This window comes from Condylostylus longicornis, unplaced genomic scaffold (genome assembly GCF_029603195.1).
Source record: "Condylostylus longicornis isolate FDR11 unplaced genomic scaffold, ASM2960319v2 ptg000040l, whole genome shotgun sequence".
NCBI classification, from domain to species: domain Eukaryota; kingdom Metazoa; phylum Arthropoda; class Insecta; order Diptera; family Dolichopodidae; genus Condylostylus; species Condylostylus longicornis.
Window position 1 is genome coordinate 6,473,954 of NW_026578009.1, and position 26,677 is coordinate 6,500,630.

Sequence of the window (26,677 nt, forward strand, 5' to 3'; positions counted from 1 at the left end):
AATTACAATTTTATCAAATTTTTCACCGATAAAACAAAATTATTGAAAAACTTTATGTATTTAAGGATATCAATTGTAGTTTCACTCTGTGATAAAAATGGAACAGAGTGGATATAAAGCGCACCCTAACTTGTACTTGTAATGAACATGCAATTCTATTTATTCTAGTTATTATACACACATATTTTTGCATACGTATTTATACATACATCTATGTACACATTAAATGTTATTTATCTTTCAATAAAAAAAAAAATAAAATAAAATTTAATTTATTTTTTGTATCACTGGTTTTTTGGCCAACATGTACACCAGAGAAGGATGCATATATAAATAAATTTTCACATTGTATTCATATCTATACCCGCACATTATCATGTACCTATATCAACTATTGGCGCCATTCTTATTAGAAATGAAAAAAATATATAAAAAAAAAAAAGAACGACAAAACTATGACAAGGGTCTCACATAAAAGATAGAAAATTTTATTCGCATAAAAATTTAGCAAATAAAATTAATAAATAAAATAAAATAAGAAATAAAAAAAAGTAAAATTAAAAAATTAAAGAAATACTGGAAATTAGCGAAATTTATTTTCAGCACTGCCTGTTTGAAGTAAAATTACAATTTTCGATATTTCCAATTAGAGAATTTTTCAGTTCTTACAAAACAATAAAATTATTTTTAAATTTGATTCTGGAATGAATTGCTTAGTACGACTCAGGATTTTACGTACAAGCTAAATTTGGCAAAACAATTATCTTTGCAAAATATCTTCGATTTTATTAAAAAAAAAATTACATTTGCAAAATACAATAAAATTGGGGGAAATTGATCGTATACTATTATAACTATACTCTCTGTCAATAAGTGAAAACGTACGAACTTATTAAAAATTTAAGCCTGCGAAACTAATGGATTTTACATTAATGGATTTTTGATAATGGTTATTTAAATATCAAAATATTGTACGAGCATTTTTTTTTTAAATTTACTTAAGACCTAAGGAAAATTTTTGTTAAGGATAAGTTTTACCCGTGAAAGCGGCCAGGGATTTCAAATGAATTAATTCTAAATTTGCTTTGGAATGATTTTTGTCTCTTTATGACCGGAAGTTTTTATTCTAAAAATACTCTCGGGCACTTACATAAAAACAAAATACATATATGAAAAAAAATTTATTTAAAATTTTTACTTTTTTTTCTTAATTTAAAAATTATTTTTGCTATTTTATTTGTAAGTATAATTTTCTAATTTCTTACACACCTATTATTAATTTTTGTGTCCCTCAAGCAAAATTTACTTGTGAATATTATTTTGTGTTTTAATATGAGCAGATACACACAATTTGTGTATGTATGAAGATGGTATGTACGTACATATATACAAATGTTATATGAAAAATTTTCAATTTTTATTGGGATTTTTTATTCTTCTAATATTTTCTTTTATTTTTTATTACTAATTTTATTTTGTGTCCGTCTGGATGTCTACAGTCAGACAAAATAATAAGAAATGAAGAAAAAAAATAATGTGTGTATAAAAATTTCTTTTAAATTGGCATCGGTCAAAAAAATAAAGAAAATTTCTAAAAATAATTGCAAATACAGTACACACATATGTGCATACATGTAGATCAAATATACGAATGTACTTATACAAATATGTGCTTATATAAGTGTATTTTTACAATATGAACTGTGTAACAATATTCTATATTACGTATATGTATATTTGCATGAATATTAGGTATACACAATCATTTAAAATTCAATTCGAATTTTTTATATTTTTTAAATTTATGTACCTTCACAATGTGGGTACTTATGTACATATTTAAGGTGTCCATAAACTTAAATTCGGGCATACAAAACGTATAATTTAAATTTCATTAGAAATTTATTACAATTGCAATTTTAAGGAAAACTAGAACTTAGATGTCAGATATATTATATACAATTTATACATATATACGCAAATAATACATAATATTATACTCATGTTACCATATGATTTGGATGTTACAATTTTACGTACATATTATATATGTCTATATTTTTCAAATTTATAATTTTCTATACAATTTTCTTCTTTTTCTCTTAAATGTAAAATGACTAATTTTATTTTTCTATTTATAAAATTGAATTTCTCGAATTTATGTATGTACTATTTAAATATGTATGTTGGTAAGTAGATTTGTCGCATATTTACGCAAATTTTTGCAAATTTATTTTTATTCTCAATGGAAATTATTTATAACAATTTTCAATTTTTCTAATGAATTTTCTCTTTCATTTGAAAGAAAGCGAATTTAAAAAAATTTTTTTTTATATATGCATATACGTACTGTGTATTGTTATGCAAAATTTTCATTCAAATTTTTTTCCTATATTAATATTTAAGAAAATTTAATTTAAAATAGAATGCAAATTATTTATTTCATAAAAATAAGTAATTTTATTTAAAAAAAAAATTGTATCCAAATTCAATCTCATACAGGAACGAAGTTTAAAATTTGTCGCTATTTTTGGGGTCAAGATAGTATATGTACTTAACTACAAGATATGAATACAATTATTCCAAGTTGAATATTGCTATAAACTTATTATTAATTAAAAAAATATTTAAAATGCGTGGCAATTTAAAATCCAAAATGTCCTAAACTTTGGTATTATTATATTGTTTTTCCACAAAATGCTGATAGGGCGATTCTAACAATTATTTATTGTTCTTTAAATTGCCTTTCTTTTATAAAATTAACTCTTGTTTAGATTTAAATTTAAAAATATTTCATTTTGGTTCAGTCAAATATTCTTTTGTTTTTAAGAAACAAATTGTGGATCAACAAATTTTTGAGACTTGAATATCTTCATTTTTAACTTTTCTATGAAATCTAAAATGTTACTCTGAAACTCAAATCAATAAAATGTTCAATATTGTATAAGATATCTTCCCCCCCCCATATGCAACATATCTTAATATATACTTAAGATATGTTGCATATGGGGAACTAGATTTGAAATAAATCGCCCCATAAATAAATTAAAGAATTAAGAAAATAAATTTTTTTTAATTAAGAAAATTAGATTTGACAAACACCTTTAAATATACGCTCAGAAAAAGAAAAATATTTGTAGTAGTTATCTAAATAACTTGGCTCGCAAATATTTATAATATTTTCAATTTTTTCGAATTTGGTAGAGTATCATTTTACAGTAAAATATTTAAAAAAAATAATTATTTATATATTTGAATAGTACTCACCCTTATCTTCTGAAACCATTAATATTGCCGCAATGATTTCATGAATTTGAGTCAGAATATCCTCTAACGGTTGCTTTTTCAATATTTCACATATTATGCTTCCGAATTGTTGTCTATAAATAAATAATATTAAAAAAAAAAAAACTTTTGTTAATTACCATTGATAAATATATTTTCGAAATAATATAAAACTATATATGTATGCAAAATTAAGGCATTAAAATTTTGTTATTATTGAAAGTTTTTGTTATTGCGGTATAATTGCGAAGTATCTTTACATGCATGTATCATAAATAAGTAGTTAAACCTAAATGTTGTCGGAAAATTTTTCAATTTATCAAAATACTAACTAGATAAATAAAGATTGGATCAACATTTTTGTTTTTCTATTGCCTAATTTATTTAAATTATAAAATTATTAAATTATAAAATGGCTAGATGGGAAATTGCTAAAAGAATATTAAATACAAATAAATCAACAATCAATGTAATTTTATGAAAAAATTTTTGACTGAAATAACGGTAATATTCTATACAATATGTACATATATAAAAATTATGTATTTTTATATCACATCTCCCTTAAGGTATAAACTTCTCTTATAACCTCAAAGTTATAAAAAAAACTCTCTTACAATTAGGGCATAGTGTTTTAACATTCTTTTTTCTCTTTATTATACATAATTACAATTTTAAATTTTTACCCTCTCTCTTTAAACTATTTCTCTCAATTGAATTCACATTTCTACTCTTTGTTCATTTCACTATGATTTTTAATTAATAATGCAATGGTTATGTTTACATAAAAATGTGTCTTTATTTTTCATTTTACTTTGCACCTCTCATTTAAAAAAAGGCTAATTAACTAAATAAGCTTTGCTTTTTATGTATCACTTGCAAATTCATTCTTCATTTTGATATAAAATAAATTGAAAAACAAAATACAAATATTTTGTAGGTGAAAAAGCAGACAGGTCAATGTAATTGAAATTAAAACAGTATTAAAAGTAAAGAAATAATAAACAAAATTTGTAAATGAGTAGGTCCCTTACATTTTAAAGAAAAATATATAAATTTATCCAAAAATAGTTAAAGATTATTTATTAGTGAAACAATGTGTTATATCTGAATATTCGACATTATTAATCAAAATAAAAAATTCTAAATTTGAGTATTTTACAAAATATTAATTTTTATAGAATAAAGAGAATTGAGAAAATATTTTACAATATAAAAATGATAAGAACAATGTCTAAACTTCTATAGGAACCAAAAACATAAGAATTTGAAAAATCGAAAAGGTCTCCTTAAAAATGCTAAATGAGCTACATATCTAAATGTAACTTAGAAAGTTTTAACTAGAAGAAGGTCTCACATAATGCAGTGATGGAAATTTTAAAATAATTTTTACACAAGAGAAAAAAATATCTAAACCATTACATCTACAATTAGATAATTTTTTTCTCATTTAGTAAAATGAAAAAAATTATTTAATTACAAAAACTAATAACAAAAATCGTTAAATCACCACTTCTGGCAACCGTGGTAACTATGTTTGTCGTTTTATTGATTTGTTTTGATTAAAACCAAAAAAGAAAAGAAAAAAATGTTTACCGCGAATTTTAAGCTATCGTACGGTTTTACGACTGACACAATAAGAAAAGAAAAGATTATAAAAATGTCATAAAAGAATGAAAAACAAACAATAAGTAACTAATTTGTCCACTAATTTGTCAGAATTATGTTATGACTTATGACCTAAACGTGTTTACTACTAGTAATATGCTAGTATGCATGTTTGTGTAATATTGTAATCCTGAACATGTTTTTAAGCCTATATTATTTACAATATTAAAAATTAATAAATTAATAATGTAACGAATGAAGATTATCTTTACATTCTGTATTTTAATTCACCAACTCCATTGAATTTTAAAATATAATCAAATAAAATATTTATGAAATTTAGAAATCCACTATGTTCCAATTTCCGTTCGTAATTTGAAATAAGAATTTATTCAAATATTCCCGAATTACATATGTATGTACATATCTCTTATTTTAATTTCTTATTAAAGATAAATAAAGGATTTTTGAAAATGTTCTTCTAAAACATTTTTGATAATTTTACCAATTAAATACATATGCAAGTGATCTTCCGCATGGCCCGGTTTTCTATTTAGATTTCTCAGTTTCCACTTTTGTTATGCCAATGTTTTAATTTTAAAAGGAAAAACTAAATTTTTATTTGTTACTTGTAATATTTATTATAAAAAATAAATATTCAATACTTAAAATTTTAAATTTTTTTCTTTGTAGCTTTCTATAATTCATTAAAATTTTTGTTACTTTATAACCAACTTCTTATTAAGCAAACAACAGCATGTAAATAACCCCTTACACTTCTGCTCTCTCTGCGTCCAGAACTTAATTTTTTTTTACGTCGCGATTTTATATGTACGAATTAATTTAACGCACACATTCAAAATCCGTACATAAATATCTATTTGAACATTTTTCTAATAATATGATTAAACAAAAAAAAAAAATCTATATATTACAGAAGTCTTTTGCCTTTTCTATACCACATAACTTGAAATAGTATTGATGTTATACTTCAACTTGCTTTTATAGATATATACTGGTATTATACATTTTTATATATTTATATACATACATAGTATATATTTCATTGTATATTCTCAATTATATTTTTTATTCTACTAAATGAATTAGTGGTAGTAACAAGGGCAATGATCGAAGTTAAAAAAAAAAACTTCCCTGTCTTTCAACATTTTCTCGTATGAGAAATTATTTTTTTTTTTTTGTATAGGAATTCCATTCCAATACATTCCCTTTAAATAATTGTTATTATAAGGTGTGCGTGTATATATATATGTATGTGCAAGGTTGTATTTAATACGAAAGTGTGCATATAAATTGTATACGTATACGAATCGGATATCCACACATTTTAAAAAATGTATGCATTAAATATATATGGATGATTAAGATTTCAATTCATGCACAATTCTTTTAACCTTTTTTCAAATTTGGACATTGAGAGCAAATTCTTTAATATTAGAGTTTTATCTCCAAAGTAAAGGCTATAATATTTACCACATATGTATATCAAAATGAAATCAATGTCCAAACTTATATTTTTTTTAATATCTGACGCACAGTGATGTTTATGAATTTTTCTCACAGTGAAATGCAAACATGGTGTAAAATTAATTTTTCTATCGCACAACGAATTATCAAACACATATGATCTAACAGCAAGGATAGCTTTCTTAAAACTCAAGAAACGTTTTTATATAACTCTAAGTATTACATATATATGAAGATATGTACGGGCATATTAAAAAAATGTAACATCCGCTTCTTCGTATGGAAGTACTTCCGTTCCTTTTTTTGTTTTTAAATTTTAAACTTTTGTTAAACTTAATAAATATATTTAGAAATTAAGTTTTGAAAATATTCTACATAAAATAGAATAAAAGAATTAAATGAAAAAAAAGTTCTTACAAAACAAAAAAAATTACTACTAAAAAATTTTACTACTTCTCTATTTCTTTCTTTTACTTCAAAATGATAACATTACGCTGTTTATATTTTTTAACGGATACTCTTTCATAAAACGCTAAAAAAAAAGCCAGAGATAATGAAAGAACATCACAAGGTTACAAATACAACAGAAAAATAAATTAAATAATTATACCAACACACATCTAAAATTTATAAAAGGTTTCCTACTGATAAAACAAAAATTATCGTTTTATTTTTTTTTTGTTGGTTTTTGGAAAAACTCTCTCATTTTTTTCAACGCAAACAAATATTTTTTATATTTTCTCTTAAATAATCTGAATTCCGAGTAATGACATTCGAAGAGGAGACAAAAAGAGTAAAAAAGAAATTACATGTATTTAGACATATTTTAATAGGGAAATAATTTTGAATTTGTGATATGGATTGGTAGGTAATTGCAAAAAATGTTAATTTCATTTGAAGTCTGTTATGAGAATTTAATAAATTTTGAATTATAAAACAAATTTCAATACTTTAACACTAGAAATATAAAATAATTAACTGTGAGAAAGAACTAACTCTTACGGACCTTGCGGCTAATAAATTGAGAATATACAACATAAATGTGATGCAGAAAATTTTCACATTTTGTTGGAAAAAAACTAAAGAAAAGACAAAAAAAAAAAATACTACTTTTTCAATCCGTCGCGCCATTTCTTTTAACGTTCTCATCAGTGTTACGTTTATTTTTTTTTTTTTTTTTTTTGAAAAAATACAACTGGCTAAATATAAAATATAGTTATTTTATAATACAACTTATAAATATGTATACTCATATAATATGTAGTACATTACTAAATGAAATTAACAATATATAAGTATTTATTATTTATATACATATATCTAGCGCTACCCACACAAATACATGTTCATTTAAATGGAATTCTTGGAATTGCGTTCTGAAATGGCTTGGTTTTGATTCATCATTTTCTTTTTCTTAATATTTTTTCTCCGTTTTTGTTTTTCATATTTTACTTCCACTTTTACTATTCTTATTTGATTTTATAAATAATAATTAATAAACGTGTTAAGAAAATGTTTTTTAAGCATTATTTAAAAAAAGGTATCGGCATTAAGCGACATCTTTCACAACATAATAACGCATCAAACAAACATGTGAGTTTTAATTTTAACCAACAATAAAGATTTAATTTTTTTTCATATTATTTGTTTGTATAGACCTATGTTATACTGATAATCATATAAAGGAAACCAATAACATTTGTCATTTTAAAAAGTGCCGCATCCCGCCAAAATGAATAAATTCAAAATCACATACTTTAATAAATTGTTAATTATTTGGAACTCACATATCTTATATCAAACATAGAAAAATTAAAAAAAAACCCCCCAATTAAATATTAAAATTTAGATTTTATAGAAAGCAAAAGATCTGAATTTATTAAGTCTAATGGATATAAAAATAGCATACACACAAATGTTCTGGTCCAAAAATTATTAAACTTAATAATATTGTATAGTTTTCAATTTTAAATGCTAATTTGAGTAAGGTTTCGCTTTGAAAAGTATTTTAAGTATTTTAAATTCAAATTAACAAAAAACTCGTAATTCTTACAAGTCATTATGTACCTATTTTTTTTTAATATTCAGCATTTCAAAATAGAAATCGATATTTTTTAAATTTTATTTTGCATCACAAGAAAATAACATTTATTTGACATATGTCAAATCACAAATATATAATCATAAGAATTTGTTCTTTTATTCAGTTTTATCCAAATATCTACCTATACACCCTAATTTAATTCATATATAGTCACATACATACGTATGTATATATTATATTGTATCTATTTATACTAACATAATTATTTTTTCTTTATTTTCAGATTAAGATTTCCAAAACAAAAAAAAATTATAAAAAAGAGCATTATTTATTTCTATATCAAACAAAAAAAAAAGCAAAAAAAAAATGTGTATGTAACAAAATGGCGGGCCGTGTAAACAACCCGACGTCGAAAAATGTTTCCTTCACACCCAAATAGAAGTTAAAAAATTAAACAGAACAGCATAAGATTGGTAGTAACTGTACTATGGTATAAAATTTTTTTCTTTTTATGTTTGTAATATTATTGTACATATATAAACATATATTATTATGTACATATTATTATATATATTTAATATCCATATATATTTATATGTATATTATGTGTATATAATTACGTATGGAAGTAGTTGTGATATATGCATAAAGATATATCTTCTGTTAACATATATCTATATTCATACATTTAACTATGCATGTATAACTATATACACCTATATTAAATATGCAAACACACATATGTATATAGAATATTAATGAGTACAAAAAGAAAAATGTTATAAAAAAAAAAGGAAATAAATGAAATATTTTTTTTATAAGAATGAAAGATATACGAATGTACATATATATACATACATATATGTCCATACTATGTATATACAAAAGGCATGGCATGGCAGGCATATCTGCAAAGAATTAGTATTCTAATATAATATCCATGTATAAATATATTTGGATATTCTTTTTTTATTGTAACTCTACTGTATAAAAAAAAATAATATTATAAACTTTTAAAGTTTCGACTTTTTGTTTTTTTGAATAGATAGGTAGGTTTCGGTTTTCTGAATACTTTTCCGTTTTCTATCAAGTGGATTACCGCTCGATAATACTTAAAACATTTAATTTTAAATTGAGAAAATTTGAATTAAAGTTTATGAGAGTTTTAAAAATTAAATATTGTTTCAATAACATAGTGACAGCAATTATACAAACAAATACATAAAATTTTTATGGAGAGAAATAAAAACAAATTTAAACAACCTCATTTTTGATAAATGTCAAAATTTTTTATGAAATTATTTTGTAAAAATATTAGTAAAAAAACTTTTGTTATTCTACATCAGTCTGGTAATCAAACAAATTGGTAAAAAACTTAAATTTGAAAAACGTAATTATAAATTAGGAGTTGCGGTCAATTTAGAAACTAGTTGATGTCATTTTTAATTTGTCTACGTTACTTATTACTTATTATTGTCTTTAATTTGTCTACCTTCATATTATGTAAATGTAATTATTTAAAAAAAAAAAACCCGACTTCAATTGATTTTTAAATTTCCATAACTTAGAAAAATTAAATTTTTCAATAAGATAAAAATCTTGTTGATAATTCTTTGTAAATGTCGTAACAGGTTCAGAGAATAGGCATTTTAAAAAATTTTATAATATTCACAATTTGGTCACACTATAATTTTGTGTTGAAAATAATATCTGTGAGAGTACAGTTGTTTAATTTAATTTATTCGTATTAATAGTATATTTAAATTCATATATATTTTAATTTCATATTAATATACATACATATGTACATATTTCATTTAAAAAAAAATTTTTTTGAAGAAGATCAGGTAGATAGAGAGAGAGTAATCTGTTAAATTTGCATAAATATGTACATAGTATATTCATATATATGTATATATATATACATAAAAATGTATTTATTCAAAAATATTTCGTATATTAGAAGAGGGTTGAAAATACTAATTTATTATTAAAAAAAAAAATGGAATTCACACACACTTTCTCATTTTTTTAACGAATTTTTCTACCTACACATCCATAAATCGATTTTTTTTTCAAATTCATACACACAATTTTATATAAATTATAATATATATACATGGCATAGAAGCAAAAAGGTTATCCATAATATCCATATATGTATATTAACTGTGGATATTGTTATACATATATTTTGTAGTTATAAATGAAAATTTGTTAGAAATTTAATTAAAAAAAAACTATCCATGCACTCATACATATTTGAAATATAAGATTTTTTTTTTAGTAGGTACTTATGTATGTATTATTTCCGTATATTTAATATAAAATATATATTAATATTATGTATATTAAAATGTAGGTACATATTTGTTTTACTTTTAAAAACGAAAATATTATAATTTAGATTTTTTGAATTTTTATAAGAATAAGAAGTACACACATATGTATATAGTGTATATAATTTTTGTAAAAATATTTTGCAAAACCAAAAAAGTCACAAATCAAACATTTGAAATTTTGTTTCTTATACAAGAATACAAAGTTCGCTTGTATATTTTTATATTATTGATTTTAAATTATTTTTTAATAATTTCATTTTAATTTAAGGCGGCTCCATATTATTATTTTTGTTTGTTAAAATTATATACATATAATAAAAAAAAAAACACAAATTCAAATTTAAAAAATATCAAACAAAATTATTGAATGTCCAAGAGAACAAGTATAATATTAGTAAATACAAACTTTATACCTTCATAACATAAAATATTTTATTTATATTATTAATATAAAAATTATATTTTGAAACTTTCCATAAATATTTAATATTATATCCATAACAATATTTTTGTCATATTTACGTCATAAGCATATTTATAAAATATTTATTGTATTGTGTTTAAACAAATAAATCAGATGGAGACTAGTTGTAGGTTGCTATTAAAAAATCTCAGCAGCTATATATACACATAATTTTTTTTTTAAGCTAAGACATAAACCTTTCACAAATGTGGCTTAAAAGTTTTTTAAATATTTGATTTTGGGAACAAAATTAAAAATTGTATACAAATTAAATTAGCAGGCTGGTTTACAATATTCACACACATATTTTGCACTTCACAAAATGCTAATATGAATATAGATATACATACAGACATATAAGTATAATAAATAAAATAGTAAAATTTAGAAGTGTAGTAAAATTTTGTTTTTAAAATTTTTGGTCAAAATTATTTATAATTACACTTTTGCATTTTATTTTTTATACAAATAAATTTTATTAAATTTATTATTTCTTTTTTATTGAAAATATTTAAATACGCACCATTTTTTATTTTGTATTTTTTTTTTTGGATTTCTTTCTCTTATTTGAAAATTATTTTTATGTGTACACACATACCTTCATCCATGTACATGTGCACATGTGTACATATTCATATAACTGTATAAATTTGTTTTTTTTTTTTTTTGGTATATATGAAAGAGTATAAGTGGTACATTTGAGTATTCATTTAAAAATTTCCTGGATGCTTTCAATATCTTTTTTTTTTTAGTTTAAAATATAATATTGTACGGCAGCTATACATGCATACATACATATAATTTATATACATACATATAGAATATTTGAAATTTAATTTTATTAATTCGCATTTAGAAATTTTCATTATGGAATCCATTTTATAATTATTTCTTGTATTCCTTGTACAATTTTAATTTTATAAGAGCAATATAATAAGAATTCTGATTATTTTTTTCCATTGCGGTACAAAAACAAAAATACACGAATAACTTTTTTATTTTAAATTTTAAAATTTAATTTATTTCAGCACTTTTTTTTGACACTACATGACAATTTCTTTCCCAAATTTTTATTTATTTATTTATTTTTGCTGTTATTTTTCTTTTTCAAATTTATTCATTTTTTTTTGTTTTTTCGCAAAGGGCGCCGACAATTATTTTTTTTATATGTACATACATTTTTACATATGTACATTTTTATTTATTTTTTCAATTTATGTTTTACTTTTTTTCCTTTGTATATATAAATTTATATATGGTACATACACACAATTATTTAACGTCAGACAAATATTGGAACACAAAAAACTAAAAAAAAAAAGTAAAAAAAAAGTACTTTTCTACGCGCAATTTCATTCATATATTTTTATTATTATTTTTTTTCTTTTAATACCGTATTTTACGAAAATTTTATTTTTTTCTTCAAGAAATAGAGAAGAAAAGTAATAAGAACAATACAAAACAATATATTGTCCATTTATACATTCGTACATATCCACATATAGGTATTTAAACTCTGCACATTTTTTTTTTTTCATTTTTTCCATGCAAGCTTTTCCTTCAGCCAGTAGGCATTATGAAATTTATAGCCGCAGTAAAAAAATATCTAGCCGCCGTCAGTGAATAATCTTTTTTTAAAATTTCCATTTTTTCTTTGTATATTTTTATTATTTATAGTTTTTATTCAAATGTACTTATTTATTTTTATTCCACAACGAAAAATCATTGTACTATTTTAAAACGCTGCTGCCTAATATAAATTTATTTCACACAAAAAAAAAAAAAAAAAGAAAAAAAAAAAAAAAACAACTCCAAATATCGGATCATCGATTTTTATTTATACCGACAGCAAGAACGCACAAAATCATACTGATTCAATTAATATAGTGAACAAATTCAACCGAAAAAAAAAAGAAATCACAATAATAATAAAAAAAATTAAAGACACGAAGGCAATCCAGTTCGGTATTTACACACACTATCTTAAAAAATTATCGTCTCGTCTTTTTTGAAATGGAATTTCTGTTATATTATACAAATTTTGCTTTTTTTTTTTTTCTTTATTCAGAGATTCTAGTATTCTATTTCTATGCCGTTTTATATATTATTGATTATGCATATGTATATATCCACTACAAGTGTGAGACAAAAACACATTCATCACATTTTTCATACACACACACCATCACAATGCTCAATTTTAATACTGTACATTTTTAATGACGATTTGGGAATAACTAATTTATAGAAACACATGCATACGTACATATGTATTGTACTTTAAAAATTCAAAAATTTATGAGATATTTAAAAAGTAAAAATTTTAGAATAAAACAGTTATTTTATTACGAGCACATTTTACTCATGAAATGAGAGTAAAATGTATACATATATGCAAATAAAATATATTTATATCATTATAAGAAGAGCAACACTGCTAGAGCAACGGCACTAAAAATTAATTTTTATTTAGATTGATCGGTAAGCAAAATAAGAAAGCATTATCTCAAATTGCTTTTAATATTATATACATTAAGAACAGAGTTTACTTCCATTGTCCGAACCGGAATATCGTTGCAAAGACATGAGTCACGACTTATCATATTATAATCATGATATACACACATTTCACAGGAAAAAAAATATGTATATGGGTATGTGCATAAGTATGCATACATATAATGTATACAAATTTTTAAATTTGTGTTTAAAAAAATATATTTAAAGTAGATAATAAAAATGCGTACATGTGGCTGTGTTACTTTTTAATAAAAATTATAATAAAATTATAATGTTACAAAACATTCTACTTTTAATCAATGCTACTTATTCTAAGGCAATATGTATGTATATGTAAGTAAATAAGCTTGGCGTAGGATACTGCAGTTCTTTTTACAAAATACGTTTTGGTTTTATGAAGAAAACCTTCTTATTTAGTACAAATCGTTAAATTTACTTTTCATTTAAGATTATTAATCTAAAAGATATTTCATATTGATCAATTATGAGAGCTCCTTTTTAAATTACTGAAATAGGGGTTATGACGTTCAGAGAACGCGGGACAAAAAAAAATTTAAATTTTGAATATTCAAATTTAAAATAAAAAAATTTAAAAAATGCGTAAACATACACAAACATATTATATACGTATGCGTGTGTTTTAGTGAGAAAAGTTTTATTTTTCTAAGATTCAAATTTTACTTTTTTAATTTTAAATTTTAAAGAAAAAAAAATATAAAGAAATTAATGGCAGAAGGAAAATGTTTTTTAACAGCAAAATCACAGTTATCTCTCATTTTGAACATAAAATTTAAAAAATAAGAGATAATTGAGAGATTCTCCTATTTGGTCCCATTTACGACATTATAATCAAAAATGTATGTACAATGTACATCATTAACCATATACCGCTCTTGACGTTTTTTTTTACTTTAAGCTAGAGGCACATTTCATTTTACACATAAAATATATTTTTGACAAAATACAAAAATTGTCAACTTTGAGAAATAACCGATGGGAAACGGATATACATATTACCTACAAACAACATTATGCATGTATGTTAAACTTTAAAATTTCATTTTCTAGTGACAATGGTATAGAGAATATAGATAAAATATAATTTTTTTTGAAATTTTTTTTTATGCAAAATACTAACACAGATACGTAATCTACATTTAACTTCAAAGTAAAAAGCGTAAAATATTAATGTCAAAATCTGTAGGTACGTTAACAATATGTGATATACATAATTATATCGTATTCAGTATATAAAATGTAAAAAATTGTGAATTTACAATTTAAGTTTTATATTTTAAATTAACAAAAAAAAGCAGCAAAAAACAAAAAAATTTGTTTTACTTTTCCATTTTTTAATTCCGTTTCCGGTCAATTTTGTATTTACTTATGCTTTTTTTTTTCCTAACAAGTATAAGTAGGTATTTTTAAAAATATATACATACATCAATATTTATTACATGTATTTTTAATATAACATTTAAAATGATATCGATAATAAAAGTAAATGTCAATTTATTAATAGATAATTTGTGAAAAAGTACAATAAACAGTAAGTAAGTGTGAGATTTGTCATTCATAATGTAAATATGCATATAGGTATATATTATATACATATATATATATAAGCGTATATTTACCACGATATAACAATAATTGCAGGCTTTGAGAACAGTCCCTTTTGGCGCAGAAAATATAAGCACATTTAAAACGGTACCTGAGAAATTTCCCACAGCAATTCCTATATTTTTCGGGGTTTTATTTTAATTCTTCTCAAAATACCTGATTTTGTTTAATAAGTAGCAGGTTAATAAAAAAATAAGTAGTATTATTCAGGTATGTCTATCACGAATGATATGTTCAAATGTGTACGTATATTGTTGGCATCTATGTAAGTAAATAAGTAAGAACTAAAATTAATTCAATTTATGAATTAAAAATTGCAACATGCTATTCATTCATCATGAAATTATCATAAAAAAATATGTATGCATTGTACATACATACATATGTACATACATATTGCACATTCATGACTTAAAAATTTATTATTCTGGAATATACATACATATGTACATATGTACATAATATAATAGAAGTGAGAACCGTATAAATGAGAGTGTCAACAAAAAATTCTGAAGTTTTAAGTAACTTAAGAAATAAAATAAGCTTTCGCTATTAAAAAATCTTTTTTAAAACAACGAGGTTTTTTAAATGAAGAAATATTAATGCCTATGTACATACAGACATCATATAACTGCATATGTAAGAATGTACATACATATGTAGATAAAAACCCTTAATTTTATAAAAAGTTTTAGTCAACATCTTCGTTGTACATACATACATACATATGTATGTTTGTACATAAGCATGCACGGATGTAGGCATATTGTCACCTGACGGAATAATATACAAATGTAAGTTTTAAATGTGTATTAACAATATGTATTAACAATATTTATTACAAACTTTATTTATGTATAAACAATATTTATTACAAAAGACAATGAATTTACAAAATAATTCTTGAAGATTATTACACTTAGTTTATTAGGTTATAAAAAATATTGTACCTGTGTTTCCTGTTTTAAATGGACAATAATATTATTTTACACACTTTAACAAATTGCTTATAACGGATTTCTAATTTATTACATTTAACACCACAATATTTTATTAGAAAAAAATAGAAAAACTATTATGCATATACAAAACACATATTGTATATTTATTTAACTTAAGTGTGTATAAACAATTCAATAATAAGCTATCGGTCGGAAATTTGCCGGTCATCATCGTCGATATTGTCGCCTATTATGTATTAAACATTTATAAGTATGTAAATATATATATGTATATGTATGTCGTTATTGGATTTGTGAAGACGAAGCGAAGTCAGAACGAAAATAATAATAAAACAATAATAAATAAATAATTTATGAAAATGAAGTATAATTTCTTTTGAAGAATTTTTCAATAAATAAAATATGAAAAGAAAAAATTAACTTGTATTATTATTATGTTATACACATACCATGTATACATATTTATATACATACATATTAACAACGGATATGAATATTAAAGCGATCACATATTCTCTTATACATACTGTAATTTTTTTTATTTTTCTTTTACAAATTCATTATTAATTCTAAGTATTCGCAGTTTGTTCTCATAATGTTTTTTTGCCTAAACTTGCTTTCGTCTTAAAAATGTAGTGGAAAAATATAAAACAAAATTTTTGGTTAAAATAAGTTTCACAAACACAGTGATATTTTTTTGGTGGTTGATGATTTTTAGCTTATATTTTATACAATATACAAACATAAACACATTCATGGCAAGTATATCGCATGGCGACATAGTATTAAATCGCGAAGCTTTACACATGTTTACACAATTTTTTTTTCTGTTGTATATAGCAATGTCGAGAAATAAAATAAATCATAATACAAATATATATGTACATATTATATTGCATGGATATAAATAAATCCATACTTATTTATACATTTTTACACATTGTATGTACATACATTTATATACAAATTACGCACATATGTAGTCTGAAATGTCAATAATAAGGGTTGCATAAAAATAATGAAAATTAGGCAAATAAAAACTTGAAAGTAAATCTTTATGAAAAACATAATATACCCACATACATACAACATAATATTGTGCACACATATGTAATGCACATATGCATATATACATATCCATAAATATACAATGCCAATTTAGATACCTGCATTTATTTTATTACTAATGCAAGTTCTATTGAATCAATAAAAAATCTACCAAAATTCTTACATAGTAAGAATCCACTATGTATGGTAGATGATTGTACAAAGGTAAGTACGTATGTACATATGTTTGTATTAGAATTATATGTAAAATGGGGACGAAATGAATTACTTACATATGTACATATCTACAAGCATAGAAAAATATACATACATACATATGTTCCTACGTTCGTAAATGTAAAAATTACCTATTTGATTATATTGTATAAAATAAGTGAGGTGGCGCTTTAAATTACACGAAATGATTAATATAAAAAACACATGGTATTCATGTGATTCATTATTATTTTTACGTTAATATACATTCATAAATTTATATATACTTATATATGATTATAGAGATATGCATAAGTACATTTACAAATAATGAATGTACACTATATAATTTATAATTGCATCTTAAAAAATTTTTAATTTTTACCCTTTAGGTAGCTATTTATTTATAAATATATTTATTTAGAAAAGAATGTCTTAGAAAAAAATTTAACTCTTACTTAGAGAAAGAAATAATGTGTTTTACTTTTGTTGCAGAAGAAAATTTCATTAACAATGTTATAAGTCTTTGAATCGTAGTCTACTTTGATCTTCTAATTTTTAAGAAATTCAAAGACTTAATCCAAAAGACGTTTTGTTTTCCATATCAAAATTCATTTAATTAGTAAAACCAAGAAAGAAAATTAAAGACTAATTTGAAATTAGAAAAAAATGTATATAAATAAATGAAAAAAAAATATAATTAAATGACAATAAGGATAATTTTTTTATTCAAAGTTGCAGCATTGGCCTTAATAAACACATTAGCTTTAACATGTTACCCACATAATGTAAAGATAATTGATTAAATTGAGGGCGAGAAAAAATTAAGGAAATCATATTTCTATGAGACGTCAAAAAAACAATCAAATAACAGGAAACGGTTAAAAATTAAATTTTTTTACAGTTAAACTACAAAACCAATATAATAAAAGCACAACATATCAAAATACAGAAATTTAGTAGAAACTCCACAAATCTAACCATTTAAGTACCGCATATAAGTTTGAAATACAGACATTTTGAGTACGAGACAGATATTTACATATGTATGTATGTCATTTTTAATACCCATATTCATAATAAATATTTTTGCTACGCAGTTATTTTACCTATGATAGTCAAATAAATTACAAGCTCTTTGTAAAAAACGAAAATTATTAAATTAATATAGTAAAGTAATTATATTGCAATACAAAAACGTGTGATGTGCGACAAAAATATGACCAAATGAAAAAAACTTCAAAATTATTTTGTATATTAATAAGCTAGTACACAAATACTGTGAACTGTCAAATGACAAGTACAATAAAAGTTATCTCCTTGCGGGGCTCATAAAGTAGGGATTTGGAACTCCATGGAAATATTATATGCATTTTTAACGTTATAATGGCTTTCAATCAATTTTATAGTTGCGGTTCTGAAGTACCCTGAAATATTTTATATTTGCCATATAATTGCTTATCAAACTTCATTTTTCTTTTTTTAAAAATGATTTAATTTTTAATTAATTTTATGGTTACACCTATTTTAACATTTTGGATTGATTCAATAAAATTTTGAAAACCAGATATAAATTTTGATGTGTGCATATACGAGTACAAATATCATTGTTGTTACAGACTATCCCCAAAATTTAGAGATAACATTTGATAACAATATCTTTTGTGTCTTATCATTTTAAATATTAATTTTTAGGTGTAATGTGGTCATTTTTGTGTGGGATTCTGGACATTAAAAAGTAAATTTACTTTTATATACACTTTCAATTCAAGTTTAGGGAAAAAAATTTACAAACACATTTTTCAATTATTAATTTAAAAATACCAAATTTGTTTTGGGTCCTTTAGCTAAAACTGATCAAAAGGAAAATGTAATCGGCGATCACTTGGCACAAAAGTGACACAACTTGTTTATAAAGAAACGAGAATGGAATGAGAACATCACAAGTAAGAGAAATCAACATACAAAACATACAAAAAATATAAAATTTATAATTGTTATAAATGTATGATATTTAATAAAATTTTATATTGTCCTAAACGTAGAATTATAGGATAAATATATTGAGCTAAATCTAAAGGATTATCCATCAAAAACACAATCCATTTGTGAACTTTGGTAAAGTACTGCAAGAATCAACCGAAAAATCGTAAAACGATACTAATAAAAAACCGAGTTGTTGCAAAAACAAAACGAAAAATAAGGAATATTGCATCAATTGATTTTATGGAAGCGCTCGGTTATTAAAATTTCATATTATGCGTGTATTTACTTTGTAAAAATGAAATAATTTGATTGTTTGTAGAAGTCTAACAGCTCCTTAATATTATCATAGCTAGGAATTAATTTAAATTACAAAAAATTTCTTGAATTTTGTAAAGTTCCAATTTTCACTTCCAAGGAGTCAAGCATTTACTTATACATATACGAGTATGAGTAAAACTATGAGTTTTTCGAAATTTTAATTAAATTTCTGATCGTATTACAAGAAGGTTTCTTTTTTTGTACAAATATTGAATTTTTTTTTTGATCTTCTTGAAATCACATCATTATTTTAGGAGTTAAAAGTCTATTTAATAAAGATTTGGAGATTAATAAACATTGTTTTCTTTTTCATAACAGGAGAATTTGAAAAAAAATGGCGCCATTTTAGCAGAGCGCAAATTTCTACAAGTCTTCTATAAACGTGCTATAAAAGTTCTTGCCCTTTTCGTTATTATTATTGTTTTGCTTTTTTTCTGCTTGTTCACACAAATATGGTTGTTGCCATGTTTTTATCAAACAAAGTTAAATAGAACTTTTTATATTAATGAATATAAAAAGTGAGATACAAACAAAGAAAAAAAAAAAGAAGCAACAAAAAAGCAAAAAAAAAAAATAACCTCAAAAAATAAAATAAAAAAGCGTCTTTTTAACCTCATGTACCGAGAGATTTTAATAGTTTGTACTAATGAAAAACAAAAAAAGGAAAAAAAATAAATATTTTTTTCCCTCCGGTTCACTGACCTCTAAACTCATATTGAAAAAAATCAAGGACGTCTGTTCATCGTTTCTTTTGTTTCATTTTAATCTAAAAATGAAACAGTGTTTGCGAAACTTTAAATATTCTCTTTATGTGCTATGAGAAAACCGTGCAAATATGGTCTCTTTTTGTTATTTACGCTACTCGAATACTACATTTTTAAATTTTTTGATTATTATTTTTACATAAATTTGCACAGTTAGATTAGTGTTTAAGCTAAAGTAATGTCGGTAACGAAACGTCATCTTTATCATTTATTAAATGAATTTAAATTAAAAGTGTTATAATTTTTTAGGACATACATAATTCATGATACAAAATATTTGCTACTTTAGAAGCGGTTGATATTTTTGTCATTCCTGCTGTGAAAAATTTTGGGATATTTTGTCTAAAAAAGTATAGACACATTCAAATGTTTGTGTGAACATACATACGCGTGATCGATATGATCTTTACACGTTGTGTATTTCATAAATATATTATGTATGTATGTTCATATTTAACACTTTGGGAATCAATTAAATGTCAGAAAGAAAAGAAAAAGAAAAAAAAAAACCTTAAACAAATTATGAGTTTTCACTTCCTTCCTTTGCCTTCTACAAAAAATTATGAATTTTTGTACATGCACACATACATACGTTTATACCTCTTACATAAAAATAAACTAACATAAAAAATATAATTTTCAATCAAGGGTTTTTGATTATTACTTATATAAATGTCAAAATTCTTTCATTATTAATAAAATAAATTTTAAAAAAATATGTACACATGTATTTTGTTTGTTTTTATTAAATTTGAATGAATATTTTAAGTTGGAAGTATTTAGACAATGGATTTAAAAAAAAAAAAAATTAAAATTAGACAATAAACTCGTACGTACTACTGTGAAATTTCTTACCAACACCTATTAAAAATTCGCAAACACATAATGCCTACAATTTGCCGAAAAAGTACAAAGAAGAAAGATTCTTTCACGAGCAGAGCAATACACAAATGTAAGATTTTTTTATTTTCTTTGTGTTTCTTGTACACATATTTCATTTAATATTAAGGATGGGGGCAAGCGCGAAGTATAGTGAATATTGTTATTTGTGTGAGTAATAACGCGTCGTGTGAAAGCTTTTAATTCTTTGTGGATAAACTATAAATGTAAAATGTGAAACAAAAAAAATTATTTTTTTTTTTTAAATAGTGTAAGAAAATTATTAATAAAAGAAAAAATCACTTGTAGTTACCAAGTTATTTAAAATACGTACAGTGGCTCACACTAGAAATAAAATTAAAAATTTCAGAAAATATTAAAATTTTTCAGAATTTTTTTCTGATAAATTTTTTTTTTTTTTTGACTTTTGATTTGAGGTTTTAATATTTTTGTCATAAATCTTAAAATTACACATTTTAATTTGTAATAATAAATTTATTAAATTTAAAATTAAATAATATAATTAAAGTAATAATAGTAAAATTACATTGAACCTGACTTTGGGTCTATCAAATAATTTTATAGTGCAATTGGCATATTATGAGTGTTGACATATTAGATCAAAGTGTCAAATTTCAAAATGACACCTACATAATATAATATTTTTTTTATTTCAATTGCAAAACCCCAAATCACAAATAAAAATAATAAGAAGCGCATAAATTGTTTGTTTCCTTCAATTTCAATTTTAATATAATTTTAACGATTACATACTTCAAATTATGTGAACCACTGTAGATGACAAAAATATTAAGTTTAATTTACGAATTAGCGTGGTAGACAATGCAAAAAAGAAAGAAAGAAAAAAAAAAATAAACGACCACCACATGAAGAACTTTTTTTTTTTGTAGCTAGGGGTTATCTTTTTCTTATTTTTTTTTTTTCTTATTTTTCTCAAATTAATTTTTTAAGAGCTTTTTCTATGTGTACTAATTTCTCTTTATTTTTACCGATATTTTTATATGTGTTCAAATATGAATAAGAAAAACCTGGTTGTATCTGTTCTTTACATAGTTCGTATGTGTATAATTTTAAAAATCACACTCAAAAATATTTTAAAGTTCATGGAAAATTTCATAAAAATATCGGAATATTTGTGTTTACCTACTTTGGATTGGCTGTTTGTGAATAATTTTAAGGTACAAAAAAGAAATTTAACGAGAAGTCTTGTTCTAGCACATTAAGATACAAAAACTAAAATTAATTTTAAGTACGAGAATATTTTTAAGTTTTATTAGGGATATTAGGGGAATGAAATAGATGTACATACATATGTACAACAACGAATAGCATATTTCATTTTGTTATGAAAAATTTATTTCTGTGAATATAGGCAACACTTTTTTAAGTGTTGACTCTTTGACATTTTTTGTAAGAGCTCGAATGCTAACGAATTTGCTAATTTTTCATGTTTTAAGCGTGGTTAATTGCTACAAAGGCCAAAATTGTTTAATTCTAAATTTAAAGTTCTTTAGCTATAATTCCACACGTCAAAGTAAACTTTTTTCATAATGTAACATACATAGCTACAATTCTGCGATATTTGTAGTTCATGTGGGTGTCTATACCGGCATTATGTGGCTTGCGTTATATTTAATTCGAATTTTTTGGTTTTTCTACCATGGCTACAGATGGTCAAACAATTGAACAGAAGTTAAAATGCAGCAATCGATGTATGTACACACTCACATAAAATTAGTTTTCAAAATTAAAATAAAATACTTTAAAAATAATTTGGAATCTTACGAATCCGAGTTTTAGTGACGATTCTTCAATTCATGAGCCTCTTTCTTTCTTGTTTCTACATTATATCAATATCGATTGACGATAATCAAAATTGTTGCACCTGCAAATATTGTTCTTATCAATAAAAACAATTGATCTGTTGGTCGATGATCAATTTGACAATACCGGAAGCATACAAAATTATTAATCTTCTTAGAAAATTAATTTGTACTTATTTTAAAATTCTTGAAAATCGTATTGACTCTTTTCGAATTCTACAACCTAACGTTTATAATGCAAATAAAGTCTATCGTAAATTTGAATTCAATCATGTTTAAAGACTTAACCAAATTACAAGAGCTTTGCATAGTTATGATTTATAAAACTAGTAGCGGTTAAAAACGAATTTTAAAATAAATTATTGATATTTTGATTAAAATGTAATGAAATATTTTGGAAATTATTCATCATCAGTAATTTTATTAATGTTTCACTGCAGCTTATCTCAATTTTCGGCTATTTTTTAAGTTTCTTTAAAGATATATTATAAATAATAAAAAAAATTGAAATTTCTCTTTTAAATTCAACCCAGAAATTACTTATTTTGTTTAGAACGAAAGACCAACATAGAGTTGCGGATTGCTAGAATGCGATGAGAATGAACCAGTATAATTATAGTTATTATAGCAGTATACGTACACACCCTTTTGGGATTTTATTTCAAAAATTTTCAGCTCATAATGATAGTTCATGTTGTACCTCCATAAGGACAATTATTTACTTTATATGAGTCTGTCGTCACCGCTCCTCACTAAATGTTGTGTTATGTTTTTTTTAAGTCTGTTCTTATGCTATTAGTGTTAAATATTTATTTCAAAAGTAATGAGGTACTCTCCTAAATTGTGTTATTCTGGATTTCTGGAGTTTCAAATTTAGTACTCATTTAAGGCAAACTGTCACAAACTTTATAGCTTCTTAATATTCTGAATGATTCTGCTTAATCGAATTTGATTATGTACTAAATACTTTGTAAATTAAATCCTTTCAATTAACTGCAAAAAAGTGCCAGTAAGCTATAACCTCAAAATTTACCTAATAACAAAGAAATAATAATAACGTATATTTGTTCATTTTTGTTAAATTTCCTATAAAAATCAAATAAACAAAGAAAATTTCTTCACACAACTGCAGAACAGTTAGATGATGGAACCATATGAATAAGTTAAATGAGACAAATTAAAAAACTTTTCTTCTCAAACTGAACCAGTGCTTTTAGTAGTTCCCTATTTGACATGTTTTTTCAAAAGTTTTTAAAAGAGAAAAGTCTAATGGTAAACTACTAAATTCTGAGAAATTCAGTCAGTATAAAATGGTAATAATCAAAAGTTAGCGATAGAGCTCTTGCGTCAAGAAGTATGCAACATTTTTGAAGCAAAGTTATCAGAGTGAACAAAATGATAGATTGCTGCATTATTCTGTCTTTTTCCGTATTCATAAATATAACTTGCAAATTGTGTTCGTTTCTAATATTTCATATGTTTCTAAAACCTGATACTGGTACGTAAACAAAATGGAACTGCATTAGTGCTGTCAAATCAAATGTTTAATTGATATTTTGATGATTTTTTAGTACAGTTTAACAATTTTCGTAATTAGATAATTCAAATGCGGCTATTTAAAAGCAATTTATAGTTGGTCTTCGAAAGAAATTCATTACGATAACCTTGTTTAATTTTGGATTTTGGATTCTAACGCGGTGGAATGGTAACACTGATAATCCTTGCATAATATCTAAATATTTAATTTCGAAAATATTTTTTTATTTATTTTACTAAGGACTTAAGTTTGGGTTTTTTCTACTCAATAGTTTATTTTATGTTTCTAATAATTGCTCATTTTATGTTATAGAAGATCTTTAACAAAATGGTGGAAAATTTGACTCATATCAAAAACAGAAAATAAATCACAAATACATAAACACTTTGATTTCGTTTTTTTTTTTTGGATTGGATTAATAAATTATACTCACATATTTCTATTAATAAAAATGTTAAAATAAAATATTCCTTACCTGAAAATAAAAAATAAATTAATAATTTTTTATTTTTTCTTTAAAATTTTTAAATTAGAAATATACATAAATTTTTTTTGTCTCATTAAAAGTTCATTGAAAGCTTTTTTTGGTGTCACTTATGTATTTTGTGTATGTGTTAGTAATAACAAAATGGCGATCAATGAAAATTTAGTTAGACTTAATTAAATATAGTTTTAGTACATTTTTAACGGAATATAACAAGAAAAATTAAAATTAAATATTGTAATAAAAAAATATATACTTTTCGAAAATATTCCATAAAATATACTTATATTAAACATACATATGTTTACATATTTATTTTTAAAATCATTTTATTATGAAAAAATATTCTCCAATAAGACAATTTTAACGGACAAATTTTAAAAATTATAACAATATTAGGAACCTAAACATAATTTTGGCATTCGTCATGACTCCAATTTAAATATTTGGTGGAAAGCAAATTTTTCAAAAGCAAAAAATATAAGATTACTCAAAGGAAGATTTAAACACTGGAATTTTTTATAACTAGACCTAATTCATCAATGAAATATGAGTATAACTTTTCTGTTCTTAATGCTTTTATTATAAAAACTGAAGAAATCTTAAATTAATAGAAGAAATACTTTAAGTTAGGTGCACAAAATGACAATATTAAAACAAAAAATAACTTTTTTTTTCAAATTGGGAAAATTAAAACTTACATCAATACAATAATTTCATATTCCTACCCAATCAAATTTTTACCCGATTGTCTAAAACTAGCCCAATTTTCGATAATTACGCCAAATTTAGCAAAAATGATTTGAATTACTTTTGATATTAATAAATTGTAATTAAGATGTAAAGAGATAAATAGAGAGAGAGAAGGGAATCAAATTGCGTTATTTGATAAAACAAAGATTTGTTGTATCCAATTTACGAAAAATTTGCATTATTATCAGTATGTAAGAGTACGGTAAAATGAGAAAGCATTTTTCTAAAACGTTATTTTCACATTATCAATAATTTTTCATTGATTTCCGTGTTATAAATGATTTAGAAAATAATAAATATCAAATACAGTGTGTTTGATAATGAAATTACAAACTATTTATTAATATTTTCTCTAAAATTAATAATTGATTAATATTTTCTGAGGAAGCACCCAATAACAACAATATTTTTTATTTTTTTCAAAATTAACATATTTAAATTACTATTATTTTTTAAATAGAAAGCTATGTAAACAGTGAAAATAGTTTTTCGTAAACATACTACTTTAGAATAT

General features: G+C 23.2%; 1 protein-coding gene across 1 annotated transcript in view; it reads right to left on the bottom strand.

The window, feature by feature from the left end:
• The window catches only part of LOC129609681 (serine/threonine-protein phosphatase 4 regulatory subunit 1-like), a 61,026-nt gene extending 35,650 nt beyond the window's left edge, over positions 1-25,376 (bottom strand). The window contains exons 1-2 of the mRNA XM_055521775.1: positions 25,360-25,376; positions 3,268-3,380 (exon numbers count right to left, since the gene is read on the bottom strand). Coding sequence (XP_055377750.1) covers positions 3,268-3,286 — 19 coding nt within the window. The 5' untranslated portion in view covers positions 3,287-3,380; positions 25,360-25,376. The remainder of the gene's footprint in view (positions 1-3,267; positions 3,381-25,359) is intronic.
• Between the last annotated feature and the right edge of the window lie 1,301 nt (positions 25,377-26,677).